Source organism: Phalacrocorax carbo, chromosome 25 (genome assembly GCF_963921805.1).
Source record: "Phalacrocorax carbo chromosome 25, bPhaCar2.1, whole genome shotgun sequence".
NCBI classification, from domain to species: domain Eukaryota; kingdom Metazoa; phylum Chordata; class Aves; order Suliformes; family Phalacrocoracidae; genus Phalacrocorax; species Phalacrocorax carbo.
In genome coordinates, this window is record NC_087537.1 from 5,834,731 (window position 1) to 5,850,278 (window position 15,548).

Genomic DNA, 15,548 nt, shown 5'->3' on the forward strand with positions numbered 1-15,548 from the left:
TCGTCCCAGAAAAGCACGACAACACACAGCACTGCGGCGTATGCCCTATTTTCTGGATGAAACACTATGCAAGCTTAAATCATTCATATTTTGTTGGCTTATTATCGCAGCAAAAGGGTCTGCGTGCACTACTGCAATTGCTGATATTTTAAACACTGAGCAGAGACCTCTCGATACCAGTTGCATATATCCAACACAGGTGGAGTTTATTCTCTGCCATTCATGCTATTTTGAGGTTATGAAATACTTTAAAAACAAGCTACACTTCATGCACAGCCATTAACAGTTGCCTGGGTTTATAGCATCCCTTAAAATTAATCTGCCTGCTTAAATGACATCCTGTGAGCACAATAGCACCACAGGGACCACTGCCATCAAGGTTTTAAATGTGCACCGAGTGAGGAAGATGAACAAGTTGAAATCTCTGGATTTGAAAAGCACATTTAAACATTGATTATTCAACAGAACCACGTTAGAGGTCCAAGAGCCCTTCAAAATTTTCCTATTTCACCCCTCCCCATAAGACTATCTGAACAAATAAACAAACACAAAAGGAATAATTTCAGAGAAGGCGCTTATCTCAGTGTTTACAAACACTAATATTAGCTCTGCTTGAAGATCAGGAAAAATTCTCAGCATCCACAGAACATCCTTTATTGTATTCATCACTGTACTGGGAAAGGTAGTTGCAAGATCTTTTCTGCTGCTCAGTTGCCTTTCAATTCCTTTCTGCCATTATCAGTTTATTTTCTCTCCAGGTAAGAACAAAAAGATCATTCATTGGCGCTTCTGAGGCAACTGCCAGAACGCTCGCAGACAGCGAATCCCCCAAAGCAGCTTCTCAGTCCAGTGAAATAGTCAGGGTTGAAAGGAAAGTTACTGCCTCGTCACCGTTTGCACAGAATTACAGATTCCTCACACAGGACACACACTAACGGGAGGCAGAGCCTGGGACCCGCGCAGGCATGCATTCTGGGCTATACTTAAACCGTTTAGACGTAAACATAGTTAAAGGAGACGGGGAACTGTGGTGCGATTCCTTCAGCCGAAAACAAGTTTATGGTTGTAACAGACATCAGCTGACTGCTTCCAATGAGATTTCCATGGAAACACCATCCCTAAGGATGTCGCCGTGCTGATAGGGTGCTTTCGAAATGCTGATGGCGAGCAGCACAGCTAACAGGCAGGCGAATGTCAGCTGGGTTCACCTTTACGTATCGGCAGGGCAATCCATCCTCCCCAGCGAACGTGCATCTTTCTAGTAGGACGTATTTGACACACCGATACACATCACAACTGGTGTAATTATCATCCATTTCCTTCTCAAAAATCTTCTTATCAGTTCAAACAATTGCTCTTCCCCCAAAAGGGAAGGAATGTCTGTATCACTAATCGGCCTCTTACACCACCTCCCTGTCTGCTGTAAAAGGGTTTCCACACAAGAAGGGATCAGGCTTGCAGAAAAACGAGAGTGTGCAAGGCAGCTCAGGAGGGGGAAGACGACTGCTTTCAAATCGTTAAGGAACAAAAGATAAAATATAACTACAAAAAAGGAAAAAACAACTGCATTACAGCATTAGCCATTTGCAATTTAAGAAATCCTGGCAAAAGAAATACAAATATTTCATGTGCTGTATATGAACCAAAGACACTTCCAAACTCTTTCCTCCTCTCCCCCCTTCCTGCGGTGCAGAGAGGGGTCAGCAGTAAATCAGCAGGGTCCGTGAGCATGCCCTAGCACCACGATGCAAGCCCAGTGTGTACGTGCAGATTTTCTACTGTTCCCCAGGACCACAGAAGCAGGTAAAAGGAGAGGCTGCAGCCAACAGAGCAGAAATTTATCCCTGCAGCATTTACCAAAGCCAGCTTTCATCAACTTTCCACTCTGGAATATTATCCTGACAACTGTATGAGTCAGTGAAGGGTCTTTCGCACCCATCGCTCTGTGCAAAGTATTCCAGGATCACTTTGCAGTTGCGCAGGTCAGAAAACCTTGTGGTAGGTTGCTGAAGGGAATAATTGCCAATCTACAAATAAAGCTGATTTCTATCTATGGAAATGTAAGTATTCTAAGAGCAGGAGTCCTATATGCACAGACCATTAACTGTTTTGCTGCCGGAGGAAACGCAAAGCAGGCAGCCAACATACAGCCTGCGCTACAGCATTCTGTATGAATGGATACTCTGTTTTAGACATCCGTGTGTTGTGAAAAAACAATAATTGCTAACATTTCTAAGTAACAGATATTTTATAGCCAACCTACAAATTGGAGCCGACTTGCTCGCCTCCTTTAATTTTTAAAGGCGTTAAGGAGTAAAACGTTCAGGCTACCACCACACTGACCTGGTCTCGGGCTGTTGCCTGAATGTTGAAGCTCCACCTTGAAACCCATCAGACACACAGGTAAAGCAGGCGTTTTTCTAAAGCTGTGACAAATACAGATTTACCTGGAATTGCTAGTGCGGTAAGTGAATTGAAGTGGCGCAGCTGTTTTGTATAAGGTAACAGTGCAGAAAACTGATAGTGAGAAATTGTGAGAGACAAAATTTCACCTTGTCCACCTGAGTTCACCTTGACACTTCACAAAAAACCACTCGTCTAGGAAAAACACTCTGCTCAGAGTCTCTGTATGTGACCAAGTTGGCTTCCACAAGCAGGACTCTGCCATTTCGCAGCACAATCTGCTGACAATTTCATTTTGCACAATTAAGAACAGAACATCAGCTGACGACAATGACCTGCAGCTGCTGACTCCCCAGCAGTAATGTCTTTGCAAAAGAAGAGGCAGTGCCATGGAGACGTTGCTTTGCTGCAGCAAATACTCGTTAGGGCAAGCAAAGGCGGCAGGCGAGCGCGTTGCGCCACCCACGCATTGCGCTGGCTGCTCGGTGCGTAGCCTAGGTGGATGACCAGCAAGGAGGTTACAAGGGGAGCTATAAAACCGACATCACGGATGCAGTCTGGGCTAATCATTCACTCCACATTTGCAGATTAGATTTTACCGTTACTCTAATCCCATCTCTGCTGTTTTAGCAATATGGGGCTGACAGATTTGTTATTTCTCCACATGCAAACGTCCCAACAAATTTGTGTACGACATTTCCAAGCAACCCAGCCAGGTTCTGCAGGTTTAAGATAACTGTAGTAGCGTTACCTCAGGCTGAGGAAAACAAGCAGTTGAATCCACACTCCAGGATGCTGAAGAGCTAAGATGAGGTCTTCCCCCATCCCCCTTCTCAGCAGTGATAATCTGCTGCTCTGTCACCGGCAGCTAAACTCTGCTACCCCAAAGGCCAGATACCTCACTATAATTCCGAATTTAGCTTTGATAAGATTTACATTAAACATGAACAAATATATTTAAAAAACCCTCAAACACGACACAAAGGATCAAACAAACCCCCAGAGACACAGAAATTGTGTCATAAGCTGCTGTGAAATGCTAACCCCCTTATGGGGCCAAGATCTTGTGGCACACAGCAAATAAAAAACAAAATAGAAGAACAAGCAGAAGAGTGGGATAAACAGTTTGGGGTTTAGCTTTTATTTTCTGCACTGAAATTAAAAGCTAACCCGATGCATCAGTGTTGTAGGTAACTGTACTGTAACTGTTTTAAAGACATTATATATATTAAAAATTGTAAACTACTATCTTTTTCCATTTTATGGATATGAAAATGGAGCAAAACCCTAGATGCAGTGCCCATGACTAAGAGAGCCTGAGATGAGATTACCCGGTCCTTATACTTACGTTATAGAGAGGGATGGTCTTCATCACTTTGTACTGCCTCATAGGGTCCATCTTATAAAGGTGTCGATCCGTAATGAAGATTGCTCTGTCCTCCACCTTATTAAAGCGGTTGACCTGTAAATAAGCAAATTTTCAGTCCCACTAATCGCTGCAAGAGCATGCGAAATAACACTGCAGCAGTAAATACACAAAACTCACACAGCAAATATGCAAAACATACATAGCTCTTAAATAGGTTTTCTCCACAGATCTTGAAAGAGTGAAAGGGGAAGAGGGACCCCATAATCCCATTTTACAAATAGAGAAATGCAGAGTCTCGGAAAAGCAACATCCCACAGTTATCGTGCAGGACTGGGGCAACCTGGGGAAACCTCAATCAAATAAAGGACAGATGCTTTCCCTGAGAAACATCCAGCCCGCATCCCTGGCCGCTGGCAGACACCAAGACCAGGGCGGGCATCTGTTGTTCCTACACTGTGTACGTGCCGCTGTCCCCCCAACAGCACGGCACAGAACACCTGCCCCACAGAGGGAACCAGGGTGCCTCAAGTCCAGACCTGAGGCGTTTGAAAGCAGATGCTTTGTCCCATCCTAAATTAAAAGAGGGAAATGGGACCCGCTCAAAAACATCTGTGCCTTGGATGAAGCCAAGCAACTTGCCCATTAGCTGTGTGTGGTTTTGCTGAAGTTGCGCCACTCTGCAAGAAGGAAGGAGAGGCTGAATGGGCCAGACGCAGCCCGGGAGAGCCAAGCCTGGTCACTGGGACCTAGGCAACGAGCCCGTGGGAGGAAGGCAAGGGCATTTCCTGGCAAGCAGAAGACCCAAGCCGGAGTGCCCTCAGGCTGTAAGGAGTATTGACCACCACCCGCTCCATTCCTAAGCAAGAAATGCAGAGCAAGAGCACAGCCCGGTCTAAAGGCTCACTGACATTGAGAACCACACCCTGTTGCCCCTTCCAGGAGGTCCTAACCCCACACCCCGAGCCAGCTCTGGTGCTCATCACCCTATCGGACAAAACTCTGCCCTGTTTATGAACTCAGCGAGGGAAAGACACAACGAGCATCAGGGCCAGGGCACGGGAAAGAGGGTGCGGCTCTGGGTAGTGATAAGCAGGGGAAGAAAACAGGAATGCTCTGTTCAGCAGAAGCAAGCTACGAGATCAGTTCAGCTGTGCCAGACCTGCACGGTGAGTACAGCAGATTCTTCTATAGAGGTGGACGTCGCTCAACCCATATTCTAACTTGACTTTGTATTCTGCTAAGGAGGTGGTATTCAAGGCATGGATATCTCCAGATCACGGGTGGGCTCAAGCTCCTCAAAAGAAATTCTCTAAACAGGAGCTCGCTTTAAGCAGTCCATCTACGCTGTCTAGGGATGTTCTGGGAACGTGGTGAACAGAGCTACAGCATCCAGCAAACTTCTAGACCAAACAAGAAAGCACCCAGAAGCATCTGTGCACTTCTAAGGTTAACTGACCACTGAGTGAGATTTTGTTTGGTTTGTTTCTTGTTAAATGCTTGTACCGTTCTCAGGTTGATTTGAATCTGGGCTCTGGGCTCCTGACTCCCACTCCACTCCTATAAGATACTTACTACTAAGGAAATCATAGTGTACTTCAAACAACTTTAATACTGGCTTCCAAAAGGAGGCAAAGGTGTTTTAACTTTCAAATGACTGTATCAGAAAGTCCAACTGGAATAAGGGAAAAAAAATCTCCCCTGGAGGGTGGCAGCCCTGGACAGGGCTCAGAAAGGCCGTGTAACCTTCATCCTCAGGGATTTTAAAAACTCAGCTCACTGGGAGTCTGAGCAACCTCATCTAACTCTGAAGTTAGCCCTGCTCAGAGCAGGAGGTTGGACCACAGACCTCCAGAGGTCCCTTCCCACCTAAATCATTCTGTGATTCATCAGACCATACGCTACCAAGAAAACAGACTTCACAGTATCTGAAATATTCTGACAGTTTCTAGGAGTTGAGCAAACACAGCTTAGTGTTGCCATTGGGAAACATTAATATCTTAATATCTTAATGTTGTCACCGGGCTCTATAGTTGTAAATTTAAAGACCAATTATAGATAGACGCTATAATTCAGTGCAGAGCCATTAGCTGCCTGCTGAGGCAAACCACTGTATTATCACCTGTAATCTCACCGGTTTTCAACAGCAGCAGAGATTATCAGCATGTATATGTCCCCACCCTCACAGAATAATCTTAGGCATACTCAAGAAAGTGGTTCACTTTAATCTGAACTCAAAATACCATCCACCTGGGATGCTGTTTGCAGAACTAGGCACTCGATATATGGGGAAAATAAGTTCCGTCTTAGAGTGCACTCACGTTTTTTGTGTGGATCAAATCTAAAACTTCTTTTTTTTTTAAAATATCAATTATACGTAACAGTTCTGATAAGATATGAATTAACTGTTGGCAGACGGCAGAATGTGAACCCCTCAGCAAGTACAGCCTTGCCCTGCATCCCAGTACTTTGTTGCAGTTCATGCATTCAGTTTCTACGTAGTAAGAGCAATGGGAGAACAGATTTAAGCACCAGCCAATGATGCCCGGCAGCAAGCCATGTACAGTGGTCATATAATTATACAATTCCTCTTAATTCTAGGTATTCTGGCATTCTGAATTCATGTCCATTTTTGGCCACCAAAGAGATCTCCAGCAACAGCATCCTTCCAGTACCTGACAAATTAAATTACCAAAACCACTGTCAAATGCCCCATCAGCACCTCTGGAAAATTACTGTAAAAATATGCAAATGTTTATTAAAAATGTACTCACTCAAGGGATACAATGTTGTACCTTCACAGTAACATCTGATCTGGGGAAGATCCAGGAAGACTGAAGATAATAAATCGCTATTCCACACCTTATGGAATTAGTGTGATTGTTTACAAGAACAGAAGTGGGAGGATCATGTTATGGCAGGAAACAAAATTATATTCTCTTCAGATAAGCGTTTTATACCCTGTGCTCATGCCTTTATTCAGATCTCCTTTCTAAACGCAGATCATTTAAACTCCCCCCATCCCACCGCAGCTCTTCACAACTATTCTTCTAGGCTGCCGGTAGCATTAGGCGCCAGCGAGTGGAGTTTTCACGGGGGAAACGTGCCTCTCTAACGTTACAATTAGTTTGTCCAGGAAATAATACACCAAAGGAGAACATCTGATGCCATCTAGACTTTCAGACGCCCCAAGAGACTGGGTACTAAATAGTCACCAGGCAAGATGCAAAGTTTTGTCAAAAGCAAGTGAGAAAGTAAGACACAAAGCAGAAAGAATTTTTCACTAAGGCAAAACTGGAGTCATTGGTGTATCACAGTCAGAGAGATATTTATTAATCAACTGAGAAGGGAAGACAAGGGTGAGACGTGATGAGGCAGATGAACATAAATAGGATTTTCCTAGGGGAAGTCAGGAGAGAACCGGAGAACTTAAATATTCTCAGTCAACAGGCAGCAGAGTGCAAAGTTCAGAGCAGATAAAGGCAAAAAATGCAAGTTGGAGAGCTATATGACAGCTTTAAATTAACAGCACCAACTCAGAAAAAATAACTGAAGATGATTTTAGACAGCTCTGGATAGATCTTGGCACAAACATGCGAGGCAGCTGAAAACAAGCAAGGCGTTAGCATGCGGTAAAGCCTAGCATGGGGGATAATGGCCTGGGTGCCACAGTCTCACTGGGAATAGTGTGTGAAGCATCAGGATGGTGAACGTGGAGATAATAATGGTTCAGAGAAGGTAAAGAAAATGATTGAGGGCCTGGAAAATCTCCCAGGAAGAGCTGCTGAATAACTGGGATTATTTTAGGAACCAGATGAATGGGAGAGAAAAAAAAAGGCTATGAAACACTGAATGGCCCAGAGAAAGTAGGTTAGGAGTGTCTGGTGCTACACGTCGAGTGGTTTGAGCAGAGTCGCACGGACTCCTGAAACTGCAGCAGGCTGTGCAGCTTACCGCACACCACGCTCCACGGCTTCGGAGCTTAAGCAAAGGTTTCTGCAGCCTGTTAGGCTGCGATCTGCCCCACACAGACCTCGGGTCTCACGCTGTGTGCTCATGGCTCCCAAACATGTCTTTGTGATATATTTCAGGGTTTTTTTAGAGTCTGACACACCACCTGTTCACTGCCATGATCCTGCTCGTTGCTCCTATCTCAGCGTCCTCCCTGTTGTCCGTGCCCACCTCCAGCACGGAGCCCATGGTGGCAAACCTCACCGAGCTGTGCAGCCAGAGACACCGCACCGCAGCTGCTGCCCAGACAAAAGGGACACGAAGCATGCCCAGCTTTGCAAGGCAATATAATATCGTAGTAGTTCTAACAAGCGTGTTTTAAATTCAACTTCTTTCTTGTGGTTACCCACTGGTTTTAGTCTTCACACTGAACAATAAATTCAGCTGAACAGCTAGAGAGACATACAGAAGGGGAAGTCCAGCAGCTTGTCTCATGAGAGAAGCAAATTCTCACTGCCCTGGAACTCGTGTCCTTTTCAGCTCTTTCCAAGCAATCGCTTTGCTTCAGGTGTCTCATGCATCTATGGCATATTTATGTAAATAATACATGCTGTGTTTTTAGAAGTAAACTGTCACGTTGGGAAGCACGCACAGGAGAGACTCAGACACATGCCAGCACCATTGCGAATGCCACTATTCTTCTGATTTTGTAGGAGTAGAGACAGGCCTTATGTTCTCAGATACAGCCTATACCCTCCTGGAGAACAGCCCTTCCTAGCATTGTGTCCTCTGCACCTTCTGGGCATTTTTTATTTATATCTTTGTTGATCCAAATGTGAATCAGTCTTAATTTAGCTTCTTGACTAGCTTATGGGGAAAAATGAAAGTCTAGCCTATTGTGGAAAAACCTCCAAATGAGCTTTTCAGGTCTTGGCCAGGGGCCCTTGGACTCCGCCGGGCACTGGGCTTTAGAAGAGATGGTCCCCTCAAGGGAGCTTGGTGCCACAAATGATGAGGGAGAAGGTGGGAAGAAACGCCTTATTCTAAAGAAAAAAGAGAAACTGTTGTTTCCTAGGCCATACAACAAAATCTGGTGGTATGCATGAAATATGCATTTGGTTTCCCAGGGCAAAAAATTTGAAGATTTCTTCTGAAAAAATGAAGAGCACCAAAATGCTCAGAAAAGATGTATTTTTCCATAGGCAGAATTGATCTGCTTCTACCTATACCTACTGCGAGAACGCAGGCACATTCACCTCCCATCAGCGAGACTTCAAAGTCCCTTCACAGACCTTCTATAAAAAGAGCTATCAAAGCTTCTGTCCAAACAGATTCACCCATTATTATTCATCTCAAGCTGTTGAAATTAAGACCCCACGCACTTAAGCTAAAGAAAACTTTACCAGCAGTTATCAATACTTCAGGAGCAGTTCCCTGGCTGCCGAGAGCTAGTATTACTTCCTTGACTTCACTAGAACAGTGTCAATCATCAGATTAAAAAAAAATCTGTCTCAAAGAATTTAATGGTTAGCAAATACTTTACAGGTCATAAGATACTTTCTATACATAAACATTTTTAAATACATGAACTCCAGGCTTAACTTGTGTCTGTTCAAGTCCTTATCCTTTTAACTTCTTTTCTTTCTAAGGAAAGAAGTGTTTTAGAGTGCAATTATCTGGAAATTTTAAAGAGCAGACACCTAACATTGCCAATGACAGTCAAGAACTACTTCACCTTACCGAAAGCCACAAAGGAAGTCTGATGCAGCTCCAGAAATAAAACCTGTGTGCTCTTGTCACCAGTAACACCCTTCTGCCTGCCTAAGGGACCAGCAGCACCAGCATGATTTTTGCTCAAGAATCCTCAAATAAGCTGAATCATGAAAATATACCACGAATGAAGTTGAGCAGCCTTAGTCTGAGGACTGATGCTTTGTTACAGAATATTATTTAAGAGAAGTAGTGAAATCATCTGGTAATTAATTACGTTTTCACTTCTGTAACTCACTCTTCGGTCCCCTGCTAAAGCATTGCATGAGCCAAATTTCAGCTGAGAACCAAACAGCAACAGCCGGTTTGCAAATCCACAACAAAGCAGGTTTAGCATAAGAAATTTGACAAACTTCCCTGCAGTGAAAGTCGCTGCCTTTCAAATGCTCTGACCACCAAGACAGCCTGGATGTGCTGATGCCAAGTGCCATGCTTGTGCGCATAACATTTGGTACGACACGGGGCAGTTAAAGAAGGATAAGGCAAAAAGGAACAAAGAATTATGTGGTGGTTGTTTTTTTCTTAAAGAAAAGGGAAGAATGCCGCATCAGAAGAAATTCCCCACACCCCATAGCACTGAAAGCTGATCCTCCGAATGCTGTTACTTTTGGGGTAAGAGGCAGAATCATAGAATCATTAAGGTTTGAAAGGACCCTTAAGATCATCAAGTCCAACCACTAACCTATCACTGCCAAGTCCACCACTAAACCATATCCTCAAGCACCACGTCTACCCTTCTTTCAAATACCTCCAGGGATGGAGACGCCACCACCTCCCTGGGCAGCCTGTGCCAGGGCCTGACAACCCTTTCGGTGAAGAAGATTTTTCTAATATCCAACCTAAACCTCCCCTGGCGCAGCTTGAGGCCGTTTCCTCTCATCCTATTGCTTGTTACTAGGGAGAAGAGACCGACCCCTGCCTCGCTACAACCTCCTTTCAGGCAGTGGCAGAGAGCGATGAAGTCTCCCCTCAGCCCCCTCTTCCCCAGGCTAAACCCCCCCAGCCCCCTCAGCCGCCCCCCAGCACACTTGTGCTCCAGACCCTGCCCCAGCCCCGCTGCCCTTCTCTGGACACGCTCCAGCCCCTCAAGGCCCTTCTTGTCCCAAGGGGCCCAAACCTGAGCCCAGCATTCGAGGTGGGGCCTCCCCAGGGCCGAGCACAGGGGCCCCATCCCTGCCCGGCCCCTGCTGGCCACACCAGCGCTGACACAAGCCTGGGGGCTGGTGGCCTCCTTGGCCACCCGGGCACTGCTGGCTCATGCCCAGCCGGCTGTCAGCCAGCACCCCCAGGGCCTTCTCCGCCGGGCACTTCCCAGCCCCTCTGCCCCAGGCCTGGGGCGCTGCCTGGGGTTGGTGTGACCCAAGGGCAGGGCCCGGCACTGGGCCTTGTTAAACCTCACACAACTGGCCTCGGCCCATCGATGCAGCCTGTCCAGGTCCCTCTGCAGAGCCCTCCTGGCCTCGAGCAGATCCACACTCCTGCCCAATTTGGTGTCATCTGCAAACTCACTGAGGGTCCACAGCCTTCCCCTCATCCACTAAGCGGGTCACCTTATCATATAAGGAGACCAGGTTAGAGAGGCAGGACCTCCCTTTCATAAACCCATGCTGGCTGAGCCCGATCCCCTGGGTGTCCCACATGTGCTGCGTAATGGCATTCAAGATGATCTGCTCCATGACCATTCCCAGCACCAAGGTCAGGCTGACAGGCCTGTAGTTCCCTGGATCCTCCTTCTGACCCTTCTTGTAGAGAGGTGTCACATTCGCTAGTTTCCAGTCATCTGGGACCTCCCCGGCTGACCAGGACTGCTGATAAATGATGGAGAGTGGCTTGGTGAGCTCCTCTGCCAGCTCCCTCGGTATCCTCAGGTGGATCCCATCCAGCCCCATGGACTTGTGAACATCCAGGTGAAGGAGCAGGTCGGTGACTGCCACCTCTTCAACAACTGGGACTTCATTCTGCATACTATCCCCATCTCCCAGCACAGGGGCCTGACAGCCCCGAGGATGACCAGTCAGAATACTGCAGCGTGTATTTTTGACAAGAGAAACATGTTCGTTTTAAAAAGACATCTTAGGATATTAATTGTTTTACGTGAAGAGTGAAAAAAGGCTAATGTTGTTTTCAGGGTAAAAACTGCGCTCCTGCAGTCTGAACACGGAGTTGCTTACAGGCTCTACAACAGTTTTCACTGTTGCTTAGCCTGCAAATCTGATGTTCAAATTTAAGGCACAATAGATTACCTAAAGTGCATTGGTTGGAAAGTGAAATGGTAAATCTTGAAGAGTCAGATCTTTGTCTTGTTGGCTTTCAAAGTTCAGGATTGTTTGTCTTCTCTCCTTGGTTCACTTCAGGCTTGCCAGGACACTTCTTGTCCATTCAAGAAGGAAGACAAACGGTTCACTCAAAAAGATATTACATCAAAGTATGGATGTGAAAGGGGGCATTCGCTTTTGAGTTTAAACATGCAAATGTACTGAAATCGCCAGTCTTACACACATCATTAAAGATCCTACAAAGTTGCAGTCTTGCACTCAACAGCAACGCTGAAATTATTTTATGCATTTGTTGGAGGAGAGGTGCTTCTACTTGCTTCTTTAAGACCATCATTTTTCCTAAAGTTCATGCTGCATTTTCACTAAATTTAGCTATATTTTTTTCTAACACACATCCTTAAGAATAAAGGCCAGGAAAAGTATTGATGACCTCAAAGACTGAGGCAGAGCCGGGCTGTGGATGAGTAGAAGCTCCCTTGTGCCAGCTGAGCCACCACTGGTGGCCTTGTGAGCTTTTCTCTGTTGGCAGCTGGGGTCAGCTTGGCTTGCCTTAGCCCCGCTGCCTCTGCACGTACACACCCTACTGCCATGCTCACGCGTGTGCTTCTTTACCGGTGATTTCAAAAGCCATGCAAAGGCATCCCTAACTAAGCAGGCAAGCAGAGGATTAACCCTGACCTCTCTGACAGAAGAAAGCAACCAACAATTTAACCTTTAAAAAGACCAAAAAAGTTACAAGGTAATTTAAAAACCACAAGACTGCAAAGTCTATAACCTCACAGTCTCTACAGTATTTCCTGACTTAAGCTGCGCTAATTTTTAAACACCCATGATAAGCTAAAGCTTTCTTCACCTCTGAAAGCAACCTTTCAGGCTCAGGAAGAAATCTACTTCGTGATAGGTAACACCTATTCCATCTCCAGACTGTTCTTATTATTGAAGTGCTGGGACACCAACGCAACAAACCCCAGCAGAAAATGGAATTTCCAGCAAGTAAACGCGGTAACAGCACATACAGAAACAAGGCTTGTTCGTATGCTCAAGGATTTCTTCATAGACCATAAACAAAAAAGAACTGCTCCAACACTTGCCTAAAGGTAGGAGCTCTGTGCCTGCAGTTACTGAACAGGGCAAGGTATGGCTCTGTGTTTCAGAAATCTGCTTTCCCCTATTCTTGCACAGGAGATTGTCCTTCAAAGCTGAATCAGAACCAAGCGAGAGAAACGTAAGGTCTTAAAAGCTTAAAAGTTGTGTAACAGTGAGCAAAATTAAACTCCCACACCAGGTATGCACCCTCTGTGCCCCGAGTAATCCCCCTCACCATCATTCCACTCCCATTCAAACTAACGATTCCTATAATCGCATCTTTAAGAACCGAATATTGTATTTTTAAAATTATTCCAGTTCAGCTGGAAACGGCAACAATTTGGAACTAGTTCATTAAATGAATCAGAAGAGGAATTATTTTGTTTTCAGCCTAAGGTGAAAAAAGCCAGGGGGAAATTCTCCTGCACCTCCTTGTCCCTAACGGAGGTTCCAGCCAAACTGCTGCAAGACCGTGAAGGGGTTTGGATCCAGACTCACCCAATCCTCCTTTAATCCTACAATATAAACCAATATTCACTCAAACCATCATCAACTAGTGAACCACACTCTTAAAGAGAACATGTAAAGAGCAACAGAATACTCCACTGAAGTACGCTTGTTCGGAAAGCAATACATTTCTATTTTTATATACGCAAATCACTATTGAACAAATAATGCAACACACTACAACTAGAAAGGAAGTTTTGTTATCAAGTGAGATTTTACGCTGTAAAATTAATTTTGTTGTTACTGTTAAAGATAATATTTGCAGAATCATAAACACAAATCACGCACATGCTCCACTTCTGGCAAGTGGGGACCAACTGCAATAGCACATTTTTAGAAATAAAAAGAATATACAGCTTCTTAAAGCCACTTGAACATCAGCAGCCCCGGCCTGCCATTGAAATTGTTTGTGTCTGTTGGCTTTGTAAAATTAAAAATATCCTCTCCTGACAGACATTTAAAACCAGCATCATTTAGATCATTATGAACTACCCATAAAAAATTACGCAAGCACATTTTTCTAATTAGTTTTTTAAACCTTACAACCAATTTAACAAAAAGCCCATTCTGCTGTGAAAGAAGTCAGACCCAAACCAGTTACACAGAAGCAAGTGAATTTATTCCCGCCTCTCACATGAAGAGGCCACAGGAGCCACTCAAACCACGCACCCTTTGGAGCAATAGGTTCAGAGTGAAGTAGCCATGAAAAAATCACCGATACTGAAAGGGGACGGCTTTGAACTGCCACCTATTAAACATCTCCGGGATCACCTCCTCGTCCTTGGCTTCCCAAGATTTCACCTCAAGCGCAAGAAGGTGCCCCACCCAGCCCACGCGGACACGCCGGTTACCTTGCGGACATGACAGGAGAAGAGAACGTTCATGTACTTGTCTCTCCGTTTCAGCTCATTGGCAACAGGGATGAAAGAGCCCGTGGTCTGAGGGTTATCGGGTTTCTGAAAGAGCAGAGACAGGCACATAACTCTTCTTGCTTACTGAAGAAAGTAATTGCATTACGTCACGGCGGGCCAGAGAGGGCTGCAGCTGCACCACCTCGTCCGGAGGCTTCCTCCAGTCTCTGCCTCGCTGAAGAGCGGCAGAGCATCTGGGGTCTTACACGCTTTCTGAAAAAAAAGCCTTAACAAAACAAAATGCTTAGAGGAAGGACAGAGTAAAGGGAAGCAATGCAACTTGCCTAGAGAGAATTTCTTTGTTCCTTTTTCATTTTATGCTATTTCTTAACATCCCATTATACCTAGAGTTTTAGTTTTACATTGACTTCTTTCCTAGCTTTGGCCATTTGAAGAGCCAGCTGATGGCATTGCTCATTGTCTTTTAATGCTGCTTGTCGTGCTCAAGCTATGCTTAGTATTCAGAAAAATCGCTCCTAGTGCAGTAGAAGTCAAAGACTCTGAAACTATATAAACCCATTTACAGAGCAAATTACCAAGTACTTCTCCTGCCAAGAAACTGATAGTCACTTTTTCAGAATTTCACCCTTTTAGCATCCTAAGCCTCAGCCACTCCCATCACTGATCCCTTCACTTGTACTCACCAGTGCGATATAATTCCCCTCCCACGCTCTTTGTAGGCCAATATCAGCTCTGTGACCCTTCAGCACTTCCATGGCAGCAACCTTGGCCCTCAGTTGAGGTAGGACTTCTGGTGGGACGCTCCGGATGAGCTCACCTGCTCTCCACCTGCCGCAAAACGCCTGAATCAGTTCCACAGCCTGTACCACGCACTACGAGGACTACTGCCAGATCAGCCTGGCAAGGACACCCTGGACTGTAAATATCAGGGGAAAAAGAAGTCCTTCCATTGCATTCATAAAGTCACTTATGGTCCCTGACTCCTAAGAAGTTTGGCTGGTATACTCCCCACCCCATACCCAGAAGTCAACTACTGGCACATCTGTTTGCAATAAAGTTTTGCAAGCCCATTTTTTGGCTCATTTACATCATTCTCCTTTAATAGCTGAATTTGGCCCTGCAACTGAAACCTAACCAACTGTAACATGAAACAGGGCAGGGCAGCCCATCCATTACCCCACATCACACTCTGGCCTTCAGCAGCAACACCAGGCCTCCAGGATTAATGCTACAAAAGTCTTTTAGCAACTAAAATTTTGTAGTTATGGTAATTGAGCTTGTTCCGAAAGCAGGTCTCTCTACCCAGAAAGGTTGTGG

General features: G+C 45.3%; 1 protein-coding gene across 3 annotated transcripts in view; it reads right to left on the reverse strand.

Moving 5' to 3' along the window:
- MYO1D (myosin ID) overlaps positions 1-15,548 on the reverse strand; it is a 164,038-nt gene that overhangs the window by 59,390 nt on the left and 89,100 nt on the right. For all 3 annotated transcript variants that reach the window (XM_064473645.1, XM_064473647.1, XM_064473646.1), the window contains exons 18-20: positions 14,915-15,059; positions 14,211-14,315; positions 3,752-3,865 (exon numbers count right to left, since the gene is read on the reverse strand). In XM_064473645.1, coding sequence (XP_064329715.1) covers positions 3,752-3,865; positions 14,211-14,315; positions 14,915-15,059 — 364 coding nt within the window. The remainder of the gene's footprint in view (positions 1-3,751; positions 3,866-14,210; positions 14,316-14,914; positions 15,060-15,548) is intronic.